Here is a 24,219-nt window from a genome sequence, read left to right as displayed (position 1 = left end):
TATATATTAAAAAGCAATTAAATAAAAAAATTTCTATTTCCTTTTTTGTCTTAATTAAATAAAAATATATTAAAAAGAAAAAGTTAGACGGAAAAGAATTATTTGGATTTGAATTTAAATATATATTATGCTAACATTCTTAATTTAATTTTTATTTTATTGATTTATTGTCAAATATAATATATTAAATTTAATAAACATACAATATTAATTTGTAAAAAGATATAAGTGATGTTGCTGAAATCAAAATGAGGATATGGTCGGAATGAAATTGTACTGTGATTGGCTAATTCTGCAAGACAGATAAAGTGAGGTGGTGGCTGCTTCGGCAACCACTTCGATGTTCAGGTCAGTAAATTAGAAAAAATGGTAAATAAAGAATTTAAAAGAATATACATGAGAATTGCGTACCTTTGTCTCTGTGATCGTTTCCCATTTATACTGTAAGAAGGTGAGGATAAATAAAATATTTCTTGATAATCCGACAATGATGTAGTTAGCTCGTGGGTAAGGAATTTTCACTGGTTAATTGGTCGGGAATACCGTAATCACAGGCATAAAGGGGATCTGCTGGATTGATAATCATGAGATAATTATGTGTATATTGATATAATTTAATAATCGTAGATACTTGTTAGAGAACAAAGTATTGGATGGACTCACATTGAGATCACTACATGGGTTGTTGTCATAAATGAATCTCAAGATAGTTATGTTTTAATCCTTTAACTTGAAATTGTCATAGTTTTCAATAAAAGGACTGTTATGTTTTGACATAACCAAACATTGTATTTAATCGGATAATCATAAAAGTTATGATTGAGCATAATAAAAATTATGTAGAGGATATTGAACAATCAAGATAAAATTTGTCCTTCTCTTTGAGAGAAATATCTTCTAGACCCTTTGATAAGTAAGATTGAGAAATGTATGACCATACTCAAATGAATTGATAGTGTGATTAATATCATTTGGTTTTATCAGTCTATTTAGATATTGAGAAATCATAAATTTGAACATTATAAGTTTGACATTGACCAGACTTATGTTCAAATTAGATATCGTGTGACAAAAGAATTAATACATGTTCTGTTTATTAGGTTTTATCGGACTATAGATCCTCATATTAATTGGGTAGTCATAATATTTTGCTAGAGGCCGCTTATGATTTATGGGTCTTGTGGGACTGGGTCTATTACCAATTAATGTGAGTCTATTGGGTCACGCACAAAAAAAGTGGTTGACGTGCTATGTCATATTAATAGGCTAAAAGCCCATTAGTATAATTAATAATAAAGATGTTATTATTATTAATATTAATTATTTATTATTATAAGATAATAATATTTAAAAGATCTGCAGTATATCTGTAACTGTTACAAATAAGAGGTTTTTCTATTTTTTTTTTTCAAAAAAAGGATTTATCACATAGATATTTGAGTATTTGCGAGATTGTGATAGTTGGTTATGAACACAACTCTTTTTCTAAAAGAAGTATGAAAAAATGAAAAGACCGAAAAATGAATAAAAGACCTTCTTTGAATCGCGTAAGCAAGGTTTTTTGGAGTGATCGTTTTTCTAGGTTGCAGATTGGGAGCACATAGCTTATCCATCCGTTGAGAGAGCTAGCACTCTAGACGGAAACGTTCATGTGGATACTATTGAGGGTGTTCGTTTCAGAAGCAGCACTATCAGTCAAGAACTGTATCTTCTCGTCAAGTCTAAAGGTTAGTCTCTTATCCTTCCTTTTAAAATAAACGAAGCACTTGGATCTTGAAAGGAAAACAAAGATTTTTATTTTCCGCTGCGGTTTTGGTTGCAGTAATCTCTGGGTTTCCTAACACTAACGCCTGCATGGCCTGGCGAATTCCCACCTTGTGACATGGCATGAGATGCCTTGCTATGCAGGATTGATACCCGGATGTAGGGGTGAGCACTATTCGGTTTAAACCGAAATAACCGACCGAACTGAACCGAATTAAAATTTTGGTTCGGTTTTATTTTTAATTCGGTTCGGTTCGGGTTTAATTTTTTAAAAAATCGATGGTTTCGGTTCGGTTCTGTAATACCCGGCAGATTCAGACATCGGAATGTCTACTGTCCGGTGGAATTCAGAGATGTCAGAGGTTCTCGAAGGGTAAAAGGAAGTTGTTTCTACACTGTGAAAACACTGTGAAAATGTTTTCAGCTTTTGATTCAGAAACAGGTTGAGTTTGGTGGAGAATTGGCCAAAGGAGTTTCTGTCATGTTCGGCCCCCGAAGGTTAAGTTCGGCCGCCGAAAGTGCCCAATGTTCGGCCCCCGAAGGTGAAGTTCGGCCCCCGAATGTTGCATGGTTTTGCATGCGATTCGGCAGCCGAAGCTGAGCTGGTCAGTCAGCTATTGTGCACTCCTCAGTCACTGTTTTGGACAGGTGTTACCTCCAAATCATTCCCAGAGGTTAGGCCACGTCTCCTATGACTCATCTGCAAAGTGTTAATCACCCAGGCACAGGTTTGAGGGTGGTAAAGTATTGTGAACGTTTGTGAGAAAAAAAGGAGAGACTGATGCTTTCCCTAGTGTCACTGCTATAGTGTGATGTATGATTCATCCCCTGTACGTGAATCCTGTTTTACGTTTCTTGATGAAGAAATGTGTGAGTTAGGCTTAATGTATGGCTACGATGAGATACCAGTGGAATATGTTACAGATTGTGTTACTCCCTGGACCACAGCAGATAGTAGTCCCTGGTACAGGCCTTGAGGGCCATTTCAGATTGATATATCTGAGTAGCAGTAGTTAAGCCTACAGAGTTTTACAGGATTGTTGAGTTATTTTGTATCATGTATGGGATTTATCAGGTACACAGAGAGTATAGTTGGCTGACTACGGGTCCCGGCGGCCTTAAGCCGAGCTGGATCCTAGTGCCAGTGATGGTTCGGACCGTTCCTGAAGGGTACCGGTTTCCGGGTCGTTACAGGTTCGGTTTTAGATTCAAAAATTTCGATTAGACCGAACCGAACTGAAATCACCTATACTACGTCATTTTGAAGTGTACCCTTATATTTGCCCTAAATCTAAAAGCTGAGAGTTCACGCTATCCATTCCACGCCGCCTCACATCACACATGCCTGTGCCTCTTCTCTAAGCATTGAGCTCCACCACTTCCAGCAAGTCCACTGTCCACCGTCCGACCTCCACCGTCCGACCTCCACTCTCCTCCCGACATCGACCGATTAACCATCGCGGCTAACTCGGGTCATCGATCTCTAGTCTCTCTCTCCACTCTCCTCTCGACATCTCTAGTCTCTCTCTCCACTCTCCTCTCGACATCGACCGATTAACCATCGCGGCTAACTTGGGTCATCGATCTTCACTACGTTGCGGATGCGCGAGTCGCGACTTAGTTAGCAACGCCGACTCCTCCTCATCTCAGTGTCGCGCTCAGAGAGTCTCTGTCACTGGTGGATTTATAGTTTTCTCCCAAGGTTTTTTCAATTTCTCTAGCTTCTAACCCAAATCCTCTCTCCCGGTACTTGCTTCTTTATGTTGTTGACATGTCTCTGTCACTGGTGGATTTGTAGTTTTCTCCCAAGGTTTTTTCAATTTCTCTAGCTTCTAACCCAAATCCTCTCTCCCAGTACTTGCTTCTTTGTGTAGTTGATATTTTTTTCGCTTTCTGATGTGTTGCATGCAAGAAGAGCCTTTTCGCGGCCTCCACGCAATCGTCGGCGTCGGTCGTCGCTCTCCAGTCCATCGGCTCTCCGTAAGCAACTTGGTTGTTCTCAATCGGTTCGACCGATTGAACCGACCGAACCGAACCGAACCAAATCGGTTTGATTCAATTCGGTTATTCTTCTTATTCAGTTCGGTTCGGTTTGTGTAAAATACTACAATTCAGTTTTCGATTTTTTCGATTCGATTCGGTTTTGAACCGAACCGACCGAATGCTCACCCCTACCCGGATGGTCTTGTGGCCCTTTATTGAGGTTAATGCTAGGATGGCCTGGTGGATTCCTGCCTTGTAGCTTTTGTGCTTATCTTCACGCTTTCATCCATCCAACATTTCTTATTTTTCTATCAAAAAAGAAGGTTGAAGAATGCATATTAGTTTTATAATATTTCCATAAATCACAAACATTTTTCTAAAGATAAAATAAAAGACTCGATCGTCTGACTTGATCAATTTCAAAACTCGGATATCGACCTAGAAGCTGAACATCTGTAATATTCTCCTTATTGCCACCCTATCAATACTCGGTCCTCCTGCAATTTCATGAATAACCCCCAAAAGGTTCACTGTCAGGGGTGATTTAAAAATTATCACCTCGAGCTCGGGCCTTAAAAAGATTGTAACTAGAAGCAAGACAACAATATTTTATTCTTGGCAATGAAATGGAGTGGAGAAGTTGACCTGTGTTTTTTTTTCTCTTTCTTTTTTTTTTTTTTTTTGTGTATAACATACATGTTGTATATTATCATTTCTTCTTTTCTTCTTAGCTTGCACCAACCATCAACCTTTTCTACTCTTTCTGATGAACTTCTGAAGTGTGTCTTTTCTTATTAGCCTCTCGATCTCGCCTTTCAACTGTTAGCACTCCTCCGTTGTGTATTCGTGGTTTTTATGAAAACTGCAGTACTTAGTCTTATCTCGCCTTTCAGCTTTTTTAGAGTTAAGTTTAAGAGACCATCTAACTATCTTGTCATTTTTTCTGATTCACACTAAAATATGTGTTCATGAGTCATTTAGTAAAGTATAATTTTTATACTTACTGCAGTTATTTCTTTCTCGGAAGACTAGGTAACTCTTGTGGTCTCCCCCACATCCTTGCCTCTTTAGCTTTTGGTCTTACTTTTGGCTCGTCCTTTGATCCTCTTCATATCCTTCCCGATACCTTTGAGCAGCCTGTATCGGCTTCCAATTGACGCTCTTTGGAGCGTCGTCTGATGACTCCCCTTACTTGAACTTGTCTTTAGACTGCGTCTGCATTGCCCCTATCTGAGTTCTTGAGGTATCAATAAAGACTTTCTCCCATCTCCTAGAAGAAATAATAGCATCCTCATCAGTAGCAAGCTTAGTAGCAACTCGTGAATTATCGGTTATTTCGAGAGAGGAAAAAAAGATTTCTTTCTAGGAGAAAATGAATAAGAGACAGGTTTTAATCCAAATGTACAGAAAGGATTCAACGGATCTCTCGACAGTGGAACCAAATGATGTTGCTGAAATCAAAATGAAAATGTGGCTAGAACTAGGGCTGTGCAATCGGTCGGTTCGGTTCCGAACCGAACCGAACTGAAAAAATCGAAAATTGAATTGTAAAAATATTAAAAATCGAAAAAACCGATTATAAAAATATAACCGAACCGAATCGAACTGTTAAAAATCGGTTTGATTCAGTTCGGTTCGATTCAAACCGAAATTTGTAATTTTTTTTGAATTTTCTGCTTTTAATTTCAGTAGAATAATTTAATAAATATTTTACATAAATTTACCAATAAATATTGTCTGAATACATAATGATAGTATTTAAAAAATTCATAAAAATCTATGTAAAATTTAAAAATACGTATAAAATTAATAAAAGTATATATAAAATCGGTTTTTTGATTTTTCGGTTATTTAACACGTTTAAACCGAACCGAACTAAAAACCGAATAAGTTGAAAAATACTAACCGAACCGAACCAAATATTTCGATTAACCGAACCATTAAACCGAAATTGATCGGTTCGATTCGGTTTTTCGGTTCAAACCGATTTATGTTCTCCCCTAGCTAGAACGGAGTTGTGCGGTGATTGGCTAAACTTGCAAGACAGAGAAAGTGGGGTGGTGGGTGCTCACGACAGCCACTTCGACACTCAAGTCAGTAAATTAGAGAAAATTGTGAATGAATAACTTGATAGTATTTGTGCAAGAGAATTGCGTACGTTTGTCTCTATGATTATTCTCCATTTATATTGTAAGAAGGTGGGGGATAAATATAGTATTTTTTAATAATCCAACAATAATGTGGCCGACTTGTGGGTAAGGAATTTTCACCGGCTAATTAGTGGGGAATCTCGTGATCGCAAGCGTAAAGGCTATTTACTAGATTATAGCTGTTAACAGTAACTTTCTTATGGAGTCTCGCCTTAAAGTTGAGAGGGCGAATCTGTTCGACTTGAAGCCGATCTGTCCTGAGGCCGGATATTTTTTTCTCTCGATTCTAGGGCATCATGGTCGTCCGAACCTTTTTTTCTATGAGTGGGATTGTGTATTGATTTATCAGATTTTTGTCACATAACTCTATTTTATAGTAACAGCTTACTGCTTACTTTGTATGATTGTTGTATAACACTAATAAGTACTTATTTATAAGAAATTATACTATTTAGTAATCAATGTATAAAAATATTAGGATAAATTATAACGAAAGAGATGATTTTATTATAAAATAAAACTCTATAATTAAATTTAAATATATATAGACTAAATTATCTATTTATAAAATTTTAAAGATTAAAATATAATTATTAATTTATTTTAATTTTAATATTTATTAATAATATTATAAAAAAAATCTCATTTTATTAACGAATTCAAATCCTATAATTTTTTGTGTCAAAAATTAAATTATAGAATCCTATTTAAAAAATTCAACAAACTTTAGAGTAATTTTTTTGTAAGTGCCTCTAAAATTTTTTTTAAAAAAAAAAAGAATTTTTGAGCACTTTAGATTTCAATCAAATTGATTTTTTCTTTTATAAAAAAATTAAATAAAACTTTCATATGGTTTCCTTAAAAAATATGAATATTATATTTTAATTAATTTTTCTTATAAAAGTCATTTTAAATTAAGTATAATTCTCTTTTCAAGAATTAAGTAGAAGTTAACTACAATTAGATTAATAATTCTAATTATTTATGAACTCCAAAATTAATTAAATAATAAAGATTATATAATTATAAATAACATAAAACATTAAGAACATTTTAGGCAATTTTAGTTTTTGCAATTTTTTGCCACTCATAAATAACTAGTCTTTTTAATGTACATTGCACATTATATTTCACGGTGTAGATATTTATTATTTATTTTTATGTAGAATTTTTATTAATTTTATTGTATTTCTAATTTTAGATTTTTTCTATATTTTCTTAAATATATTAATTTGAATAAATAATTAATTTTATTATTTAATTAATATAATTAAAATTCCTATTGAATTAACTTTCTATTTCACCAAATAGTGAAAGTGTTTGATTTTATAAAATATATAAATGTTTTTATGAGTGATTTAGAAATATTGGTTAATTAATTACTTTTGACAACACAAATAAGTATTAATAATTCAATATCGTATTCACAGACATAATATGGTAATAAGTGTATTTAAATAAATTTAAGAGTTTTTAGATAATATTCTTCCAAACTCTAATTTTTATTTAAAAAAAAATTTAATATCTTAATTAAAAAATAATAGATATATAAAAAATAAAGAAAAAAAAAACTTACTAAATAAAGTCATTATTAAAATAAATTTTTTAGTGTCATATTTTTTATAAATATATAAACTATAAAAAAAATAAAAATATAATTACGATTTTTATCGTAAATGATCGATATATTCATTATTGCCATAAAATCCTTCAAGCCGCGAGTGAGCATCTACAGCTGAAGAAAGCAGGGCAATAATTGCCTTTAATTCCATTTCGATAATTAAACGCCTATACTCATTGCAAGCCATATGAAGACCATGAAGAAGTGCTCGAATCTCAGCTGCCGTGGACGTGCATATATCCAATCGGACCCTAAAGCCACATTTTCAAACCCTAAGATGATATGAAGAACACCGCCACCACCATTATATCTTCAATTTCCTTTGCAAGCATCACCGGTGTTTAGCTTGCATCCGCCATTAAAAGAAGAGGTCAATGAGGCAACCACGACAAATATTCCACCAGTCGTTAGGACGACAAGTGCATGACACAACCACGATAAATGTTTATTACTTGAATTATTTAATTTTTTTTATTAAATAAAAATTAAAAATTAAAAAAATAAAATATAAAAATTTTTAAATTTACTTTAATGAAATTAAATTTATGAATGCCGAATTATTTAATATTTAAATTAATAGTAAAATTTTAACATTTAATAATTTTTGTTGAAATCATATAATAATATTTTAACATTATTTACTAAACAAATTTGAAATATTTTTATAATATTTTAAAATTTTTTTCTATATTTAAAATTAATTTAAATAATAAAATTATATTTCACTTAAAATTTAAATAAAATCTTTATAATTAAAATAATTAACAGTATTTTAAACAATTCAATTGTTGATCCTTCGTTTGCCTTTATATTCGATATAAAATTTTAAATTTCGGATGATTGTTGCAATCACGCCCCTGTCACGCTGACAAATTCATGCGTCAACGGAACTTAACATAAACCAGTGTGTTTCAGTGACTGCAACTTACGCCTCCGAACAATCAATCTCTAAATACATCTACACCCAACCACCCAAACCACCGCCGCCGGTGGAGGAAATGGACCCAGCTAAGTATATCGGGAAACAGCCGATGGCGATGGACATAGAGCAGATGCCCGACACCCCACAGCGTGGGACCCACCACAGACGGGCCCATTCCGACACCTCCTTCCGGTTCGACGACCTCCTCCTGTTCGACCCCTCTGACCTCGACCTCTCTTCTCTCGACCTCCCTGCTCCTACACCACTTCCCTTGGCCGTCGATTGTGGCTCCTTATCCGATGACTCCGCATCTCTCAATGGCCCTGATACAAAGCCCAAACCCATCAACCACCTCCGGAGCCTGTCCGTAGACTCGGATTTCTTTGATGGGTTGGGCCTTACGACTGGCGTTGGAGATGAGAAGTTTGGCGGGAAAGTTGCGGCGACGGCAGCCGGAGAAAAGAGGGTCCACCACAGGCATAGCAATTCGATGGATGGGTTTACTACGTTGTCGTTTGACATAGATTCTGTTATGGTCGATGACGTTAATAAAACTACAGGTCCTGATAGACTTGCTGAGCTTGCTTTGATTGATCCCAAGAGAGCTAAAAGGTGTGAGCTTTCCTGTCTAATTTATCCCTTTTATTTGCATGTATCATTATTTGGACATCATCGTTCTTATGCTAGTTTCTTGGTTGAATGATAGTATAAATTATGGGTATAACAAAATTCGGTTTGATACCATGAATTGTTTGTTTTTTCTGTGCTAGTTTTCTTTTAGAATAGAAGCTAGATGAGTTGTAGTGATGATTATAGGTGAGCCCCCCTCAAAACTAGTTTTCTAATCCAATCCAATGCTTGAGCTTCATATGCAAATCTTGTTTTTTTAGGGAGTCCATTTTCCATTTGTCTGTAAGTATAACATCAAGGGGATGATTACAGAGAGCTAGGAACATTGGTTTCTTATGAAACGTTGTTCTATTGCAGGATTCTTGCTAACAGACAATCTGCAGCACGGTCAAAGGAGAGAAAGATACGATACACAAATGAGCTGGAGAAGAAAGTGCAGACACTTCAGTCAGAAGCAACAACCCTGTCTGCACAGGTCACAAAGTTACAGGTATCTAAGGAGTTAGTTTACTTGATGATTTTCTTGCATATCAAACAAATATAATAATGGATTCCATGTCTCATACTGAAATTGTGCTTCCTTAATGTATGATACGCTGAAGGTTATGTATGCATGGATCTGCAATGTTCTGTTTGTTAATCACAGACAATTCATTGACGTGCAACCTCTAACTAACTCTTTTTTCTTATGGAGCTATGCTGAGCAGTAGCTTTATTATGATTCTTTTAACGAGCATCATGAAAAGTTAATATAGAAGTGATCATGCATCCATTATTGTCCTGTTGTAATCTTTTGCACTTTGTAGTATGTATAATTACATTAGTGTGTGCAAATGAATAAAGTAGCTGCCTTTCAGAGTTCCATCAAAACTCCCCGAAATATAATCAGCTGCCATTTTCAGAAGTCTTAAAATTATTTTTTTTTATAATACAATTTACTCAGCTTTGTCAAATTTGAGAATTCATGTTATGGCAATTCTGCAAGTGCCTATGTTTAAGAAATTTGCCTCACCAATGCTGTCTCATTTTTTGTCTATGTCGTTGTCCACAGATCTATATTAGGAAACCATATTATCCTTTTTTTATGTTTGGAACCATGTCAAGAACGTGTACTAATCCCATATTGTAATTTTTATTTCCTTGTAATAACCCGGTTGTTCCTGGACATTGGTTATGCATTCCCAATTGGTGCACGGCCCATTGGATCAGGCATTGCAAGACAGTGGTTTGAATAAAATTTACACTCTTTTGTTCTCAATCTGCAAAATTTTACTGGCATTTTACTTGAGTATGCAAAACTATTTACTTCAGTATGCACCTATTCACATGTTAAAATATTTAAAAACTCTCGTATGTTTGCAATGCATATGTACAACTCATCCAACCATACATGTTGTGTAGCAACTATGCAACATACCATTCTGCTGAATCTGTTCCCATACCTGCTGACTTTTGATGCTTACATCATCTTTAGTAGTAGATATTAGCCTTAGCCCCTTGAGAAAAGCATCCATAAACTATACCTGCAGGCCACCTGGGACCTTCCACAATACATGGTCTTGAAATTCCCAAGAGCTGACCAAGGTGGAGATGTGTTTACCCCCCCTCTTTTGCCATCTGCCTATCTATAATCCATGAGTCAGAACTAGTAAGCAATAATGAATGTTCCAGTTAGCTTAGCTTGTAGAATTTCTTGGTCATTTTGATTGGAGGTTTAGGAATAATCTCGCATTCATTGCGACTAGCTGTGCTGAAGGGTTGATAGTGTTTTTAGTAAAAACAAGCCAGAAGCAATTATTTAAGTTGCTAGTCAAATCTTTGTAATTTTTTAATGTTATCCATTAAATGCTGTATTAACATCCCCTCTAGCTTGTCTGTCTTGGCAATATCTGCAAATAATTATATTTGGAAATTTCATCAGAAGTACAGGCTAGGCTTTCCTTATCATGTTTTCAGTGTTCATTAACAGTTTCATATTACCAGTATAGGCTAAACAAATATGTCACTATTGTCTAGTTATTAATATGCAGAATATAATTTGCTCAATTTGTTTCTTGGTGAATAATTTGTTGATGGAAAAGATTTTCTGAAAATTACTTAAAAAGTTATGTTATGGTATTTGGAGTATATTGGGAAATATATATTTCTTTATTAGACTATAAAAATTTTTTGGCCTACAAAAAGTAAAAATTTTCTTTTGTGAATTAAATATGAAGGAAAATTACTAAACACAAGAGCGTAAAGTATGCTTGTTGCCAGTGTTTAGTGGCTGTTGGGGATGATTGATAGACCAATGGATACATGCCTATTCTGGTTTCTTATAGGTTGCTTACACCTTTTTGTGAATTCTTTCTGTTTTGGAAACAAGAAGTTAATTTTCTTCAGAACAGCTTAATTTTCTCTTTGCTTGGTGAAATATTTCCATTATCACTTTTTCCATGTCCTGCAAATACAGAAAAGTTTCTCTTGGAAATGAAATGGAACCCTAATGATTTTCTTTTTTTAAAATGAAACTAGCCTTATTGGAAATATTTTACTTGAAAACAAAAACATTCTCCATGAAGTTAATGGAGCCTTCATACATGTCTTGTATTTTATTTGAAATGTTAACCAAAGTCAACAAAGATGCAGTACACTTTCTGTTCAACATCTATGTAATAATTTTGTACATAATGATGGATGAGGTACACTTTCTGTTCAACATCTATGTAATAATTTTGTACATAATGATGGGATTTCGGGCATGGTAGGTGCATGTTTTACTTGTGTTTGCCACAAGATTTGATGCCATAATGCTCATTGAAAATTATAAAAAGCAAGTATCTGGTTTCCTTTCTCACCTTCAGTGCTGCTTGTGTAAATTTATTGTGCTATAATAAGGGTGCACGGTTCATAGATATGCCAGTTTGTACATACCGAAGCTGCTAGTCAGCTTGACAACACCCCATGTTATAAGTACAAAACTGCTGTGTTAATTAATTTACTAAAAACCTAACGAGTAAATTTACTATGGGATAAATTTAGTTTTTGGCTATATTTTTGTATGGCATCACTTGTTAATTTTTCTCTTCTATGTTTCATGCAAAGGATATCTCATACATCTTATTTGTAATTAAGTAATTTTCTTTTATTAGTAAATTCTCCTTTTATAAAGAGAGAATTTCATGAGCAAAAACATGGGAAAAAAAATACAAGGAAATTAGTGCTCATGCATATTCCTTTATTGATGCAGAGAGACACTACTGGATTAACAACTGAAAATAAGGAACTCAAATTGCGATTACAGGCTATGGAGCAACAAGCACAACTTAGAGACGGTATGCATGCCAAAAAGAACAGTTTTTGCTATTTTAATTACGCATCTAGGAGCCATGGAACTTGAGTAATCATGTTTTTCTAATCATTCAACATTTAAATGTTACTTTAGCTTAAATTCTCCCTGCTGGTATCTGAATATCTATCTTTTAAACAGTTTAATTGACATGGATGTGCCTCCATTTGTGACTTCCTAGCATGCATGCATGTCTTGTGTGCATGCATATAGTTATGCAACGTAGATTTTGATAAATCAGGCAATACGGAACTTCTTTCTATGCGGTTTTGGAATAATACTGTGGACAATCCTTTTAAACATAATCACTTTCTTTTTCTTTTCCCCTCTCATCCAATCTTTTATAGGAATTAAATCAAGCATATTATTTATGCACCTTTCTGTGGTCTACTTCTGCAGCTTTGAATGAAGCATTGAGGGAAGAGGTGCAGCGGCTTAAGATAGCAACTAGACAAATTCCATCTGTCAGTGGAAACCCTTTCAACCGAGGATCGACTCCATTGTTCTCCTCCCATCAACCGGTCTTACATCACTTTGGCAGTTCCCTAGCCCAGCAACACCAGCAGCAGCAGCGACACGTGCCTCAGCCATCTGCCAACAACCAGACTCTCAACGAGCAGCCCCATCCTGGCTTCACAAACTTCAGCCAGAGGGTATAGTGTTTGTTGAGAAGCTTGAATCTTTTGTATTCAAATGTTGCAAAATTAGGAACTAAAATTTCAACTAGCTAGCATCTTGTATATGTAAGCTTGTACATGCGTTAGTAAAAGTTGTGTTTTTTTCTGAGTTGCTTGTGACACCAAGCAAAAACTACGTTCTCTTTAGGACAGATGTTAATCATAACATGTTGAAACAAGTTAGGTCTTTTGTGAAATATTGATGGATGGTTGCTTCCTGTAATATTCATGTATGGATAAATTAGAATGAGGAAAATTGATCCTTGGTTGATCATGGGATGAGATAAAATGTATGGATTTTCCTAAATTTGTTAGGGGATGAATTTTACATTAATGAAGAAATAGTGGTCTATAATTCATTATTATATTTACATCCATCAATATTTAAATATGATGGATGTAAACTAAATATAAGTTAAAATATGGAGAAATTAATATTTAATTTCTGTCATATGAAAAAACTTTGATAGTTAATGAAAATACATTAAAATATATTTAAATTTTTTGAATTAAATAAATATTAAAATATTTTTTAAATTTTAAAAAAATTTATTAATTAATTTTCTGATAAAGATATTTTAAATTTTTGCCAATAGATTATGACTAAAATTATTTGGACTAATAAATTTTTTAAAATTTCAGTTATTATTTAATTTATTTAATTTATTTTTTAAAATTGAGTGATGAACTAATTGAAAGATCAGTAGATTCTTTAAAATTTTAATTATTATTTAATTTATTTTTTAAAATTGAGTGATTAATTAATGAATTTTTTTATAATAAAAAGATTAAATAATAATTTTTAATTAAATAGTAATTTTTCTTTTAAATATTTAAAATTATTTGCAACAAAAACTTAGCGTGGCGTATTTATTGTTTTTTGTGGAGTCATTTCCTCTATTTGATTTTCAGTGGATTTCTAATTTCTTCTAATTAGCAGCATGAAGATTTTATTTATTTATTTATTTTTTTAACATAAAATTAAACATCAGCATTTACGACTTTTTTTTTTCTCTAAGCCTCTTTGGGACTGCAATACGGTAATCTCTTATGAATGACATCATAATACGATTACATGCTACTTTATCCACGATCAAATGTTTAAGTCTGGATTTACATATTAATAAATTTAAATTTAATGGCACTCAAATTATTTTAGAATTATAAAAACTTGAATTTGATTCTAAATTAAAATTAAATGAATAATAAAAAAAAAGAGTTTAAATTTACACAATAGCTGAAATCTGTAGGGGGTTTGCGTCCTTCAGCTAGGAAGTTGTTGACCTTTTCAGACAAAAAGAGAGAAGAAAGTATGAAACAAAAAGGAAAGACAAGGGGAAGTCGATCAGCGGAGCAAGTGCAGCTGGACCAGATATAGATTTCTATGTTAATGTAGATATCGATCATTAAATTACCATGATATATATACATGATATATATATATGAGAAAACATGCTAGATAATTGCATAAAGAGTGAACATTCGATCGGTTTGCTTTAAAATTGAATTGAACTAAATAAATTAAAAATTAAAATTTTAGTATTTATAAAAATCGAATCGAATAGATTTTTATTAAAATCGAATCGACCGGTCTGATTCGATTCAATTTATTTCGATTTGAAATTTTAATAAATTTTTATTTTTTACACTTTATTTTTATTTTAAAATTTATTTAAAATATTTTAATTTTAATATGATGTACTATCTCTATATTATTAAAAATAATATACTATTATCACTAATCGGTTTGGTTTTTAATTTTTTTTTATTAAAATTAAATCGAACTGAAATAATTGAAATTTTTAAAATTAAAAATTGAATCAAATCGAAATAAATAAAAAATCAAATTGAATTTTTAAATTAATTCAATTCAATCAATTTTTTTCAGTTTGAACCAAATACCTAATAGAAGGCAATCACTTGACTTGTGACATATTGCATGTATAACAGTTTGCACATTAATAATTATTGTACGATTGTATTATAAGATTTCTTCGTAGGACAAATGAACAAGAATATATGAAATTACGGAAACGTAGGGAAACTTCAACTCAGCAATCAAACATAATTAAACTACAAGAACAATAGAGTAATTACCATTCCTGAAAATTCTTCACTTGTGCAGAGCACAAACACAATTCTCATTTCCCACATCAGCTGCAATACATGGAAACTGTCCATCCAGATACCAAGTTGAGCGCTTCTCAATTAATTCATTCAAGAAATCATCCAACTTTTCAACAGTGATATTGGGCATCGCCACAGCATGTGCAATGTTCCCTTCACAAATTAGTTGCCACCGCCGCACAAACTCCTCATCTCGAGGCCGCTCAAACACAACTGTGCAGCTCAGCTCATTCAACATAGCACTAATCCCAGCATCACGTAGTCCGTCCTTCAAGTAATGAGCATTTCTGAGACACTTCTGCACTTCTTTTTGGAATCCTTTGTAGCCTTTTCTGTTGAGAGTGTACCAAAGGAAGATAGAAGCATGGCCATTGCGGCTTCCCATGATTGTAGCATCCTTTGAAGCGAGGTACTCAACATTTCTTGAGAGAGCATTGATGTGTTTCATCCTTGTTATCTGTACACCACATGGCATTGGACTGCCGACAAACTTGTGACCAGAAACACTCACACTACCAATGGGCTTTTTGAAAGTGATCTTCGGCGCCTATTCACCACAAGCAATAATAAGCCCAATAGACTGACAGTAACAGCCAGATAAAACCATCACTTACCCGCTTGACAAAAGGCAAACAAAGTCCAAATGAGGCTCCATCACAGTGGATATAAAACCGATCGTGTGTAAATCCACTTTCTTCAAGGGTTCGTATGACAAGATCAAGGTCATCTACAGCTCCTTTCACAGTTGTGCCTGCATTAATAATTAATAGCACATTGAAACAAATTAGTAATATGCTTGCAGAAAGACAATGTTATACTTTATATGCCTAACAGTAAGAAAAATACCCAAGTTAACATTGATGATGGCTGGTTTATCCTTGTTAGCAAGTAGTTTAACCTTGAAATCCGCACAATCAATTTCACCAGATATTAGACAGTCTATCTTCACACATTCCATTCTATACATGCGAGCAGCTTTGTATACAGAATAATGCGACTCTCGTGATGCGTACAGAATCCCATCTGGAAACGCTTCCCTCCTGCATGGTTTTTAACCATTCCACTCATTTCAGACACTCAATAACCAACAGGAACTAAAGAAGCACAACAAAGCCAGAGGTGAAAAATACTCACCCTAATAAAATCCCATGAAGATTTCCTTCTGTGCCGCAATTTGTTACGTAACCCCAGTATTCATTTTTCTCTATCTCCCATAGACGGGCAAACCAATCTAAAACACCTATTTCAAACTGTCTTGAATGGACACCATAACCACTTTCAATAAATGGATCACCAAGATTGTTGATGGAGAAATGTTGAAACTGTGCCAAAGCACCATAATCAAAATCCAGATTATATGGATAACCTGTATCAGATAAAACTATCAGATATGACATTTGGAATCTTCTAACTATTTGCTAGATTGACAACCCAAATACTTGTAAACTTTAGAAAGAATTTCTATTAAATAACAAGTCTCTGAAAAGCATTTCTATTAAATAACAATCCAAACACTTGTAAGCTTAGTCCAAGAGATTACTTCTCTCCTTTTTATTTCTTTTCCTTTTACCCTTTTATCCTTTTTCCTCCTATAGCGCAACCTGTAAACCTACATTCCTCCCTCTCTATTATTCAGGCGTTACCTATCATTCACGTCCCTCTCTCTGAACGTATTTACGAAAGCATTTCTCAATATCAGGCGACCATTTAATTCTTTTGATGCGCGTGCTGACGGACCCGATGTGACTAGACTCGTTTTCCTTACTTCTCATCACATCATCGGGCAAGACTTTCTTTCGGTAGGCCCATCTGTGTGATCAGTCCGATCCGCTTCAAATCATGAAACTGAATCGTGTAATATTAGACCGACCTGCTTGCATATGATTTGATAGGTTTTGAAACTATATCTTCAGGAACTGACCTCGTTCTAAAACGAGAGAAACCGACTACTATCAAAACCAAAAAGAACTTAATATGCATCCAACTTGTTCCTCTTCGATTTCTATGAATAATAAACTAGACAACAATAACTTAAACCCAGTTCTAAATAATAACAGAGAATATTAGCATAGGAAAACTACTAGGTCGATCGATCTATCATTGAACCCGGCACACATGAGGGCGGCTGCTATGTGATTTTTTTCTTGGGAGATGTGTCATGGATAGAATTCCAGACAAGTTTTCCCTTTTAGCATAACACATATATTTGTAAGTCATTTTAAACACCTTTAACCTCCACTTTTTTGCCAAAATAACTTGAAAAATAGTTTTTATGAAAGACATGTAAATAAATTTCTGATAACATAACCTATTTTCTATTGTTAAAATTTTAATTTAAAATATAAAATATATTAATAAATTTTAAAGCGTAGAAAATAATTTATTTTTCTTAAAAGAGGATGACGTTTTTCTTAAAATAAAATAATTTTCTGTTTTTTATGTCAGTTTTATTTTTATTTTTTTAAATTTATTTTCCATGAAAAATTAAAAAAATATATTTATTTTATGTAATATTAAAAATTATTTTTAATTAAAAAATATGAACATAATGTTTTGATAGAGATATTTTTTCAACGATCGAGTCAATGGTATTTAACATATCTATATCTAATGATTTTCTATAAAGTGGTAACCAAAAGTTTGTATAAATCTTTTTATTTTCTAATTTGATTTAATTCATTCATTTGTAAAGCTATTTATTCATCATAGAAATTTCTACAATATGGGAACAATTTTGAAAGAATTTATTATCATTATTTTTTAAAAAAATATATTTATTTTTTTATAATACACTCCATCTTAATTTTTATATTAATTTAAAATAAAAAAAATCATAATTTTATATTAATTTAAAATAAAAAATTATGCATCTCTAATTATATAAACGTAATTATTAAAAATCATATTTTATTAATATAAAGTTTATCTACACATGAAATTCTTGTTTTTCATTTTCGAAAAACTGTATTTTTTAATTTTTTAATCTAATGAAAGAAAACTTAAAAAATAATTATTTCAGTGTTTTTCACTTTTATTATAAAATGCGATTTTTAATTTTTATTTTTTAAAAATTAAAAACAATTTTTTTATTTTTATTATTTATTTCTTCAAAACTGTTTTCTAAAATTTATTTGCACAACTATTCTTTGTTATATAAAAATAAAATAACAAAATGTTTTTTTAAATACGATATAAATAATTTTATAAATGATTATAATATATACTAAATTATTTTTATAAAATATATAATATTTTTTAAAAAAATATTTTAATGTATTTTTAAAATCAATGTATTAATTAATAAATTTTTTTATCATAAAAATTAAATTAATTATCAGAAATTCAATGTCTAATCTTAACATTCAATTTATAATTTTAGCTGTTAAATATTACAAAAATAAAAATTTATTATTTAGTCCTTGTAATATATGATAATTCACTATTTAATCATTTTAATTTTAAAAATATATTAAAATATCGCTGAAATTTTAAAAATATACTAATTAATCCATCTATTCATTTAAGCATTGTAAAAAAGTTTAAAATGTTCTCAATACAAAAAAGCAAATTAGTAAATATTTTTAGAAGCAAATTAGTAAATATTTTTACAAAATCGAATATTTTTTTACTGCGGGATCTAAATAATAAAACACAGCTAAACTAATAGAATGACTAATTAGTATATTTTTTAATTTTTAGAAATGTTTTAATATATTTTTAAAAATTAAGAGATCAACTAATAAATTTCATTTGATAGTAGGTGTTTTTCTTATAAAAGGTTTAAAATTCTTTTAATACAAAGAAAAGAGTTAATATATATTTTTATAAAATTAAACTATTAATTAATTAGTTTTTTCATATTATATAAATTAAATAATAAAATATTTAAAAATTAAAAATTAATAAAAAATTAATTAATAATTTTATTAAAATTCAATCATTTTAATGTATTTTTTAAAATTAAAAAGTTAATTAATGAGTTTTTTTATAGTTTAAGGAGTAAATAATTAATTTTTTTATAAAATATATTTTATAAATTAATTAAATAAATATATATTTAAAAAATTGAATTTAACCGATGAAGATAAGATTTGAAAGTATTAATAACAACTTCATAAACATTATAAAGAAATATAATGATTTAAATAATCTGTATTTATGGTTTTTGGTTTTTAATTTTTTTATTTTAAAAATATTTTCAAATAAAAAATTACAACAATAACGAACACACTTTATAAAACCGAAAATTTATTTTCTATTTTTTAATTAGAACAAAAAAATTAAAATAACATATTTTTTAATTTTTTAAAAAATAAGGAATTTTTTTTAAAAAACATGCCTATTTTATGTAATTAAACATGCTGTTAATTTTTTATTAGAAAAATATTTTTTATTAATTAATATTTCAAAGCTCAAACATAAAAAAAATATGAAAAATATATTTTTCATGAAACAAGTAGTCTGAGTGTAAAATGTCAAACCTAGTTGGAACTGAAACAAATTTCAAATCTCCAAGCTCACTCAACCAACGCCAACTTCTATGCAAACACTAACATGAACTGTAAGAAACTTCATCCATAACCTCAAGGCCAATCGTACCAAATAGAGCTATAACGAACCAAATAACCAAAGAAACAGACAACGGGAATTCCATTGAAACCTAATAATATCATTTACCTATCTGATGCATGGTTCTTTCCATCAAGATCTGTCGATACCTAGCTAAAACGCTGCCCATATAAGCTTCCTTATCACCAGTGAAGTCATCGTTAGCGTCGGGCTCTGTGACCTCAAAACACTCGGTGTGCACATTTCTGCCTAACACAATCTTTCTTCCATTTTGTTTCTTTCCATCTTTACTTCCCACCGCATCATCCGCCGTTACAACCGGAGGCAGAGGCTCAACGGCCATCACATTCGCAGCCGACAGATCGAACTCCTCCGCCAAGATCCCCGCCTTTTCTCCATTCACATACGCCGCAAATTCCATAGGATTTGAGTCTAAAAACAAGAAATTAGATTATAGATTTTTCAAATGAAAATGGATTTTAAGCAACTATATACTGGAAATGCCACAGAGAGAAAGGTGCGAATGGCTATCGCTCAAATCGAGGGAACCGAAACGGTAAGTGCAGAGGGACTTCGCCTTTCCTTCACATGTGACTATTTATAGGCAGAGCCTTTGCGCTATTTAATCGTTATTTGGCGGGTGGAAATTCACTTAGTTATTACTTTTTTTTTTTTTGAAAATTATTTATTATTAGTTTTATTTATTGTACAGTTTTATACTCGTGAAATAAATTTATAAATATGTATATATTTTAAATTTAGATTATAATGAAAATTTAACTTAAGTATAAGAATTTTTTTTTTGCACTCACATACTTAATTTAACGGTAAGTGTATTCGAATAAATTTAAGAGGTGTCAAGTTCTATTCCTCTAATTTTTTATTTTTATTTTAAAAAAATATAAAAATTTTTAGAATTTCAATCTTTATATTATTTTAATAGTATAATATTTTAATGTTATTTTTTAGATTTTTTTAATGAAATTTATCATATAAATATAATAAAATAAGTTAGATAGCATTTTCACATCAGCAAAACACAGTTTTTCTAATTCAAATTTTAAATTAGATACAAAATAATAAAACTTGCCATTTTCAATAATTTTACCAATTTTTAAATAATTGAATTAAATCACAAAATAACAAAAAAAACTTCGGACTTTTGATATAAATAAAACTTTAAGCAATTATACTACTTTTAAAATTTTCAATTAAATTGTAAATAGCCAAAATTTTTATTTGGAATAGCCAAAAATTAATAACTTTTAAATATTTATACTATCGCCAGATCGCATCAATACTTGTAGTGGTCAATGCTTTCATTAGCCTTCTTTGGTTGGACTTTGCGACATCTTCTTCCTCGGTTCGTTTATGTCCGCATATATCTTCTGTTATTGAAGTCCTATTACTTGCTTGTGAGTTGCATGTTGGTTGCCTTTAGTTTTTCTTACTTCAATGGTATTGTACATTTTTCTGCGATGGTGTATTTATCCGATGGATGCGATTCCAGTGGTGTCGGTGTTTATCGTTTGTTGTTGTGCTTCTGTATGTTTTTTTCAGTGGGTTTCTTACTTGGTCAATTCCAACTCCGAAGTTTGGAAATCATGCCGATGAATGGATACATATAGATAAAATCGATGAATTTGATGCTAATGGCATACATGATTAATCATCTAATTTTAATTTATATTTATGATTGCATAGTCTAATTTTAATTTTTATTTTATTTTATTATCTATTTTGATTCGTGTCGAATTTAATTTTGTTTATTTTAATTTGATTTTTTTTAATGATTTGGGCCTTTATCTTTTGTATTCCTTTTTTTATATAACTCGATAGTTCTTGCACAAAATGTAATATATTTAGTATTGATATAAAATAATATATAAATTTTCTTAAATATTACTATAAATATAATTAATTTTAATATTATTATCAATTTAAGTAAAATAAACTTAGTAGTATGTATTTTTATGAAAGAAAAAGAAAATAAAAAATAAGTTGATCTTATTAGATAGAGAGGGAAAAAAAAGATATTTATTTATTTTTATTAATTTTAAAAATCTGCAGTAGTATGTAAACAGCATTTTATGATATTTAAATTAGAATTAGAATGAATTGAAATTGAAGGATTGCATATAAAAATTACCCCAATATTAAAAATATGAGAACTCAAATCTAGTTTAGCAGATGAATAATATTTTCTTCTATATACTAATGTCTAATTTTGAGATTTTATATATTTTTTTATTTACTAATGTTTAATTTCGAGACTTTATAGTTTGAACATCAAAATCTTAAAAGACAGTTCTAAAATGTTGGATTTAATCTATTTTTTGAAATTAATTAATTTTATTTATTATACTAATTATTAATAAAAATTGGATAAGTTACCTTTTAAATCTTTGGACTTTCTGAATGTATCTCTTCATTTGGAATAATTTATGTTCGTGAGAAAAAAATTAAATTAAATTTTATAACATTATATAAAAGTTTAATTTTTGTAAATAATTTTTTAAATTAAAAATAATTAGTTTCATTTTAAGTAAAAAATTAATAAATTAAATTAAATTAAATTATTACGGAATTCTTATTCGAACTAAGACTATATTTGTTTCAAAGAAAATATTTTTTAAAAGAATATTTTCTGTATTTTTTAAATGTTTAGAATATTCAAAAAATTTAATAAATGATAAATATTTTTTAATTAAATAAAAAAATAAATTATTTTATAAAAAATTAATTTTTTAAAAAAAATTATTTTTCAGGTCTTAATATTTTTAATAAGATCTATATATATATATATAAATTTATTAATAAATTTTTTTAAATTAAAATTAAATAATAAATTATCTTATTGAAAATTATTTTCTATAAAAAATATTTTTTAAATAGAAATTATAAACGGAGACATTTTTTTTTTCTTACCTTCATTAACTCCATGCTGAGTTTGTCTTTTACGTTTCTTCCATTAAAGGATGGCAAATTAATAATTATTGTTATATTTGCTAATAAAAGTATATATTTTTATTATGATAATCTTTTTAATTTTAACTTAATTTATCGCAATCGATTATTCTACAAAGATTTTCCGTAAAAGTGTTAGAAAATTATTTAATTTATTAAAATATTTATATTTGTAAAAAAATGTAAATACATTTATATTTTTTTATTTGCTTAGTTATTTATAACCAACAGATTTATTTAAATTTTGGACTTCACCCTTTTACAAATGTTGCCATTAGAATCAAAATTTTAAAATAATTTTGGTTAATTTTAAAGTTTTAACTATAATTATAATTAAATACAACGATTTTATAATTATAATTAAATACAACGATTTAATTATTTTTTTATCTTTAATCAAATTATTTTAGGAGTTATCCATAATTATAACAATTTTTTTACATCTAATTTTAAATTTTGATATAATATTTTGATGTTACTCTTTAAATATCTCCTAGATATTTGATATTAAGTTTGTCATTTTTTATTAATTTAATAAATAATAAAGTGTATGCTAAATGCGGAAATTTCTAAAATTATAGTATTTTAGCCATTATTTATATGCAAAAAATAATTTATACAAATTTAGGAAGCAATTAAATTGAGTTATCTGTGATTGTACTACAAAATCATCATACATGTTTTTATTCACTCCATTATTTCTCATCTCTTAACATTATTTTAAAAAACGTGAATATTACTTGTGCATCTACTTCCTTCTAGCTCTTCCTCCTATTATTATTATTATTGAAGTAGCGGGATCACCATCTCAGAACCTGTTGCAAAGAAAGTGAAGACAAAGGAAAAGTTATCGCATGTCAAGAGGAACATTTTTATACCAAAATACATCTAATGGGTTTTCTTCTTTAATTTGGGTTTCGAGTTATTAGAACTATTTGTATTCCAAAGTTGGAAAAGTTTTATGAAAACAAACGAGAAATACTACCCTGATTTGATTGAAGAGTTTTATGAATCCCTGTAAGAAATTGAGAAAAATAACTCTTTTAGAGTGAAATTAGAAGTCAGGTATATGATATTTAAATTGATTTGCTTGTCTCTGCTTTTGGTGTAAAGAATAAGGGAAACAAGATTTAGTCATTCAAGAAAGTGAATAGGCACGATGAATATGTTTTATTGATATCCTTATACCCAATAGCAACCTTTCAAAAGAAAGAACAAATATCTCATCCTTATCCTAGCAAATTGGCATTCTGCATAGCTTCATCATCTACTATCTATGTCCTAAAATAGGAACTCATACATACTTTAATAAGCTTGACTGGTGTATTTTGTGGTATCTCCTAACCAAATAGAAGTTGAATCTAACTTATTTGATTTACAAGGAAATTCTTAAAAATATCTCAATGGGAAGCCTGCCTTATGGGATGTTCTTAACTTTGCTTTTCAAAAACCTGAAAGTAAATCTTATAAAAGAGAAG

General features: G+C 30.2%; 2 protein-coding genes across 2 annotated transcripts; one reads left to right on the top strand and one right to left on the bottom strand.

The window, feature by feature from the left end:
- Positions 1-8,354: 8,354 nt before the first annotated feature.
- LOC110605757 (transcription factor VIP1) lies at positions 8,355-13,301 on the top strand. The gene is made up of 4 exons (XM_021744379.2): positions 8,355-9,052; positions 9,428-9,560; positions 12,303-12,387; positions 12,801-13,301. Exons 1-4 carry the CDS (start codon positions 8,517-8,519, stop codon positions 13,058-13,060), a joined length of 1,014 nt encoding a protein of 337 aa, XP_021600071.2. The 5' UTR covers positions 8,355-8,516; the 3' UTR covers positions 13,061-13,301.
- Positions 13,302-15,004: 1,703 nt separating this feature from the next.
- Positions 15,005-20,295, bottom strand: LOC110606188 (serine decarboxylase). The gene is made up of 5 exons (XM_043953608.1): positions 19,883-20,295; positions 16,340-16,571; positions 16,052-16,245; positions 15,820-15,956; positions 15,005-15,752 (listed from the first exon to the last, which is right to left on the bottom strand). The coding sequence occupies exons 1-5, from the start codon at positions 20,193-20,195 to the stop codon at positions 15,192-15,194; spliced, it is 1,437 nt and encodes a 478-aa protein (XP_043809543.1). The 5' UTR covers positions 20,196-20,295; the 3' UTR covers positions 15,005-15,191.
- Positions 20,296-24,219: the final 3,924 nt, after the last annotated feature.

This window comes from Manihot esculenta, chromosome 18 (assembly GCF_001659605.2).
Source record: "Manihot esculenta cultivar AM560-2 chromosome 18, M.esculenta_v8, whole genome shotgun sequence".
Classification (NCBI taxonomy): Eukaryota; Viridiplantae; Streptophyta; class Magnoliopsida; order Malpighiales; family Euphorbiaceae; genus Manihot; species Manihot esculenta.
This window is presented reverse-complemented; position numbering and strand designations above follow the sequence as displayed.

Coding starts and splice junctions, on each gene's coding strand:
- LOC110605757 (XM_021744379.2), top strand. CDS start 8,517: ATGGACCCAGCTAAGTATATCGGGAAACAGCCGATGGCGATGGACATA. Junction 9,053..9,427: donor GATCCCAAGAGAGCTAAAAG/GTGTGAGCTTTC, acceptor GTTCTATTGCAG/GATTCTTGCTAACAGACAAT. Junction 9,561..12,302: donor CACAGGTCACAAAGTTACAG/GTATCTAAGGAG, acceptor TTATTGATGCAG/AGAGACACTACTGGATTAAC.
- LOC110606188 (XM_043953608.1), bottom strand. CDS start 20,195: ATGGAATTTGCGGCGTATGTGAATGGAGAAAAGGCGGGGATCTTGGCG. Junction 16,572..19,882: donor AAGAACCATGCATCAGATAG/GTAAATGATATT, acceptor TATCTGATACAG/GTTATCCATATAATCTGGAT. Junction 16,246..16,339: donor CTTCATGGGATTTTATTAGG/GTGAGTATTTTT, acceptor AAAACCATGCAG/GAGGGAAGCGTTTCCAGATG.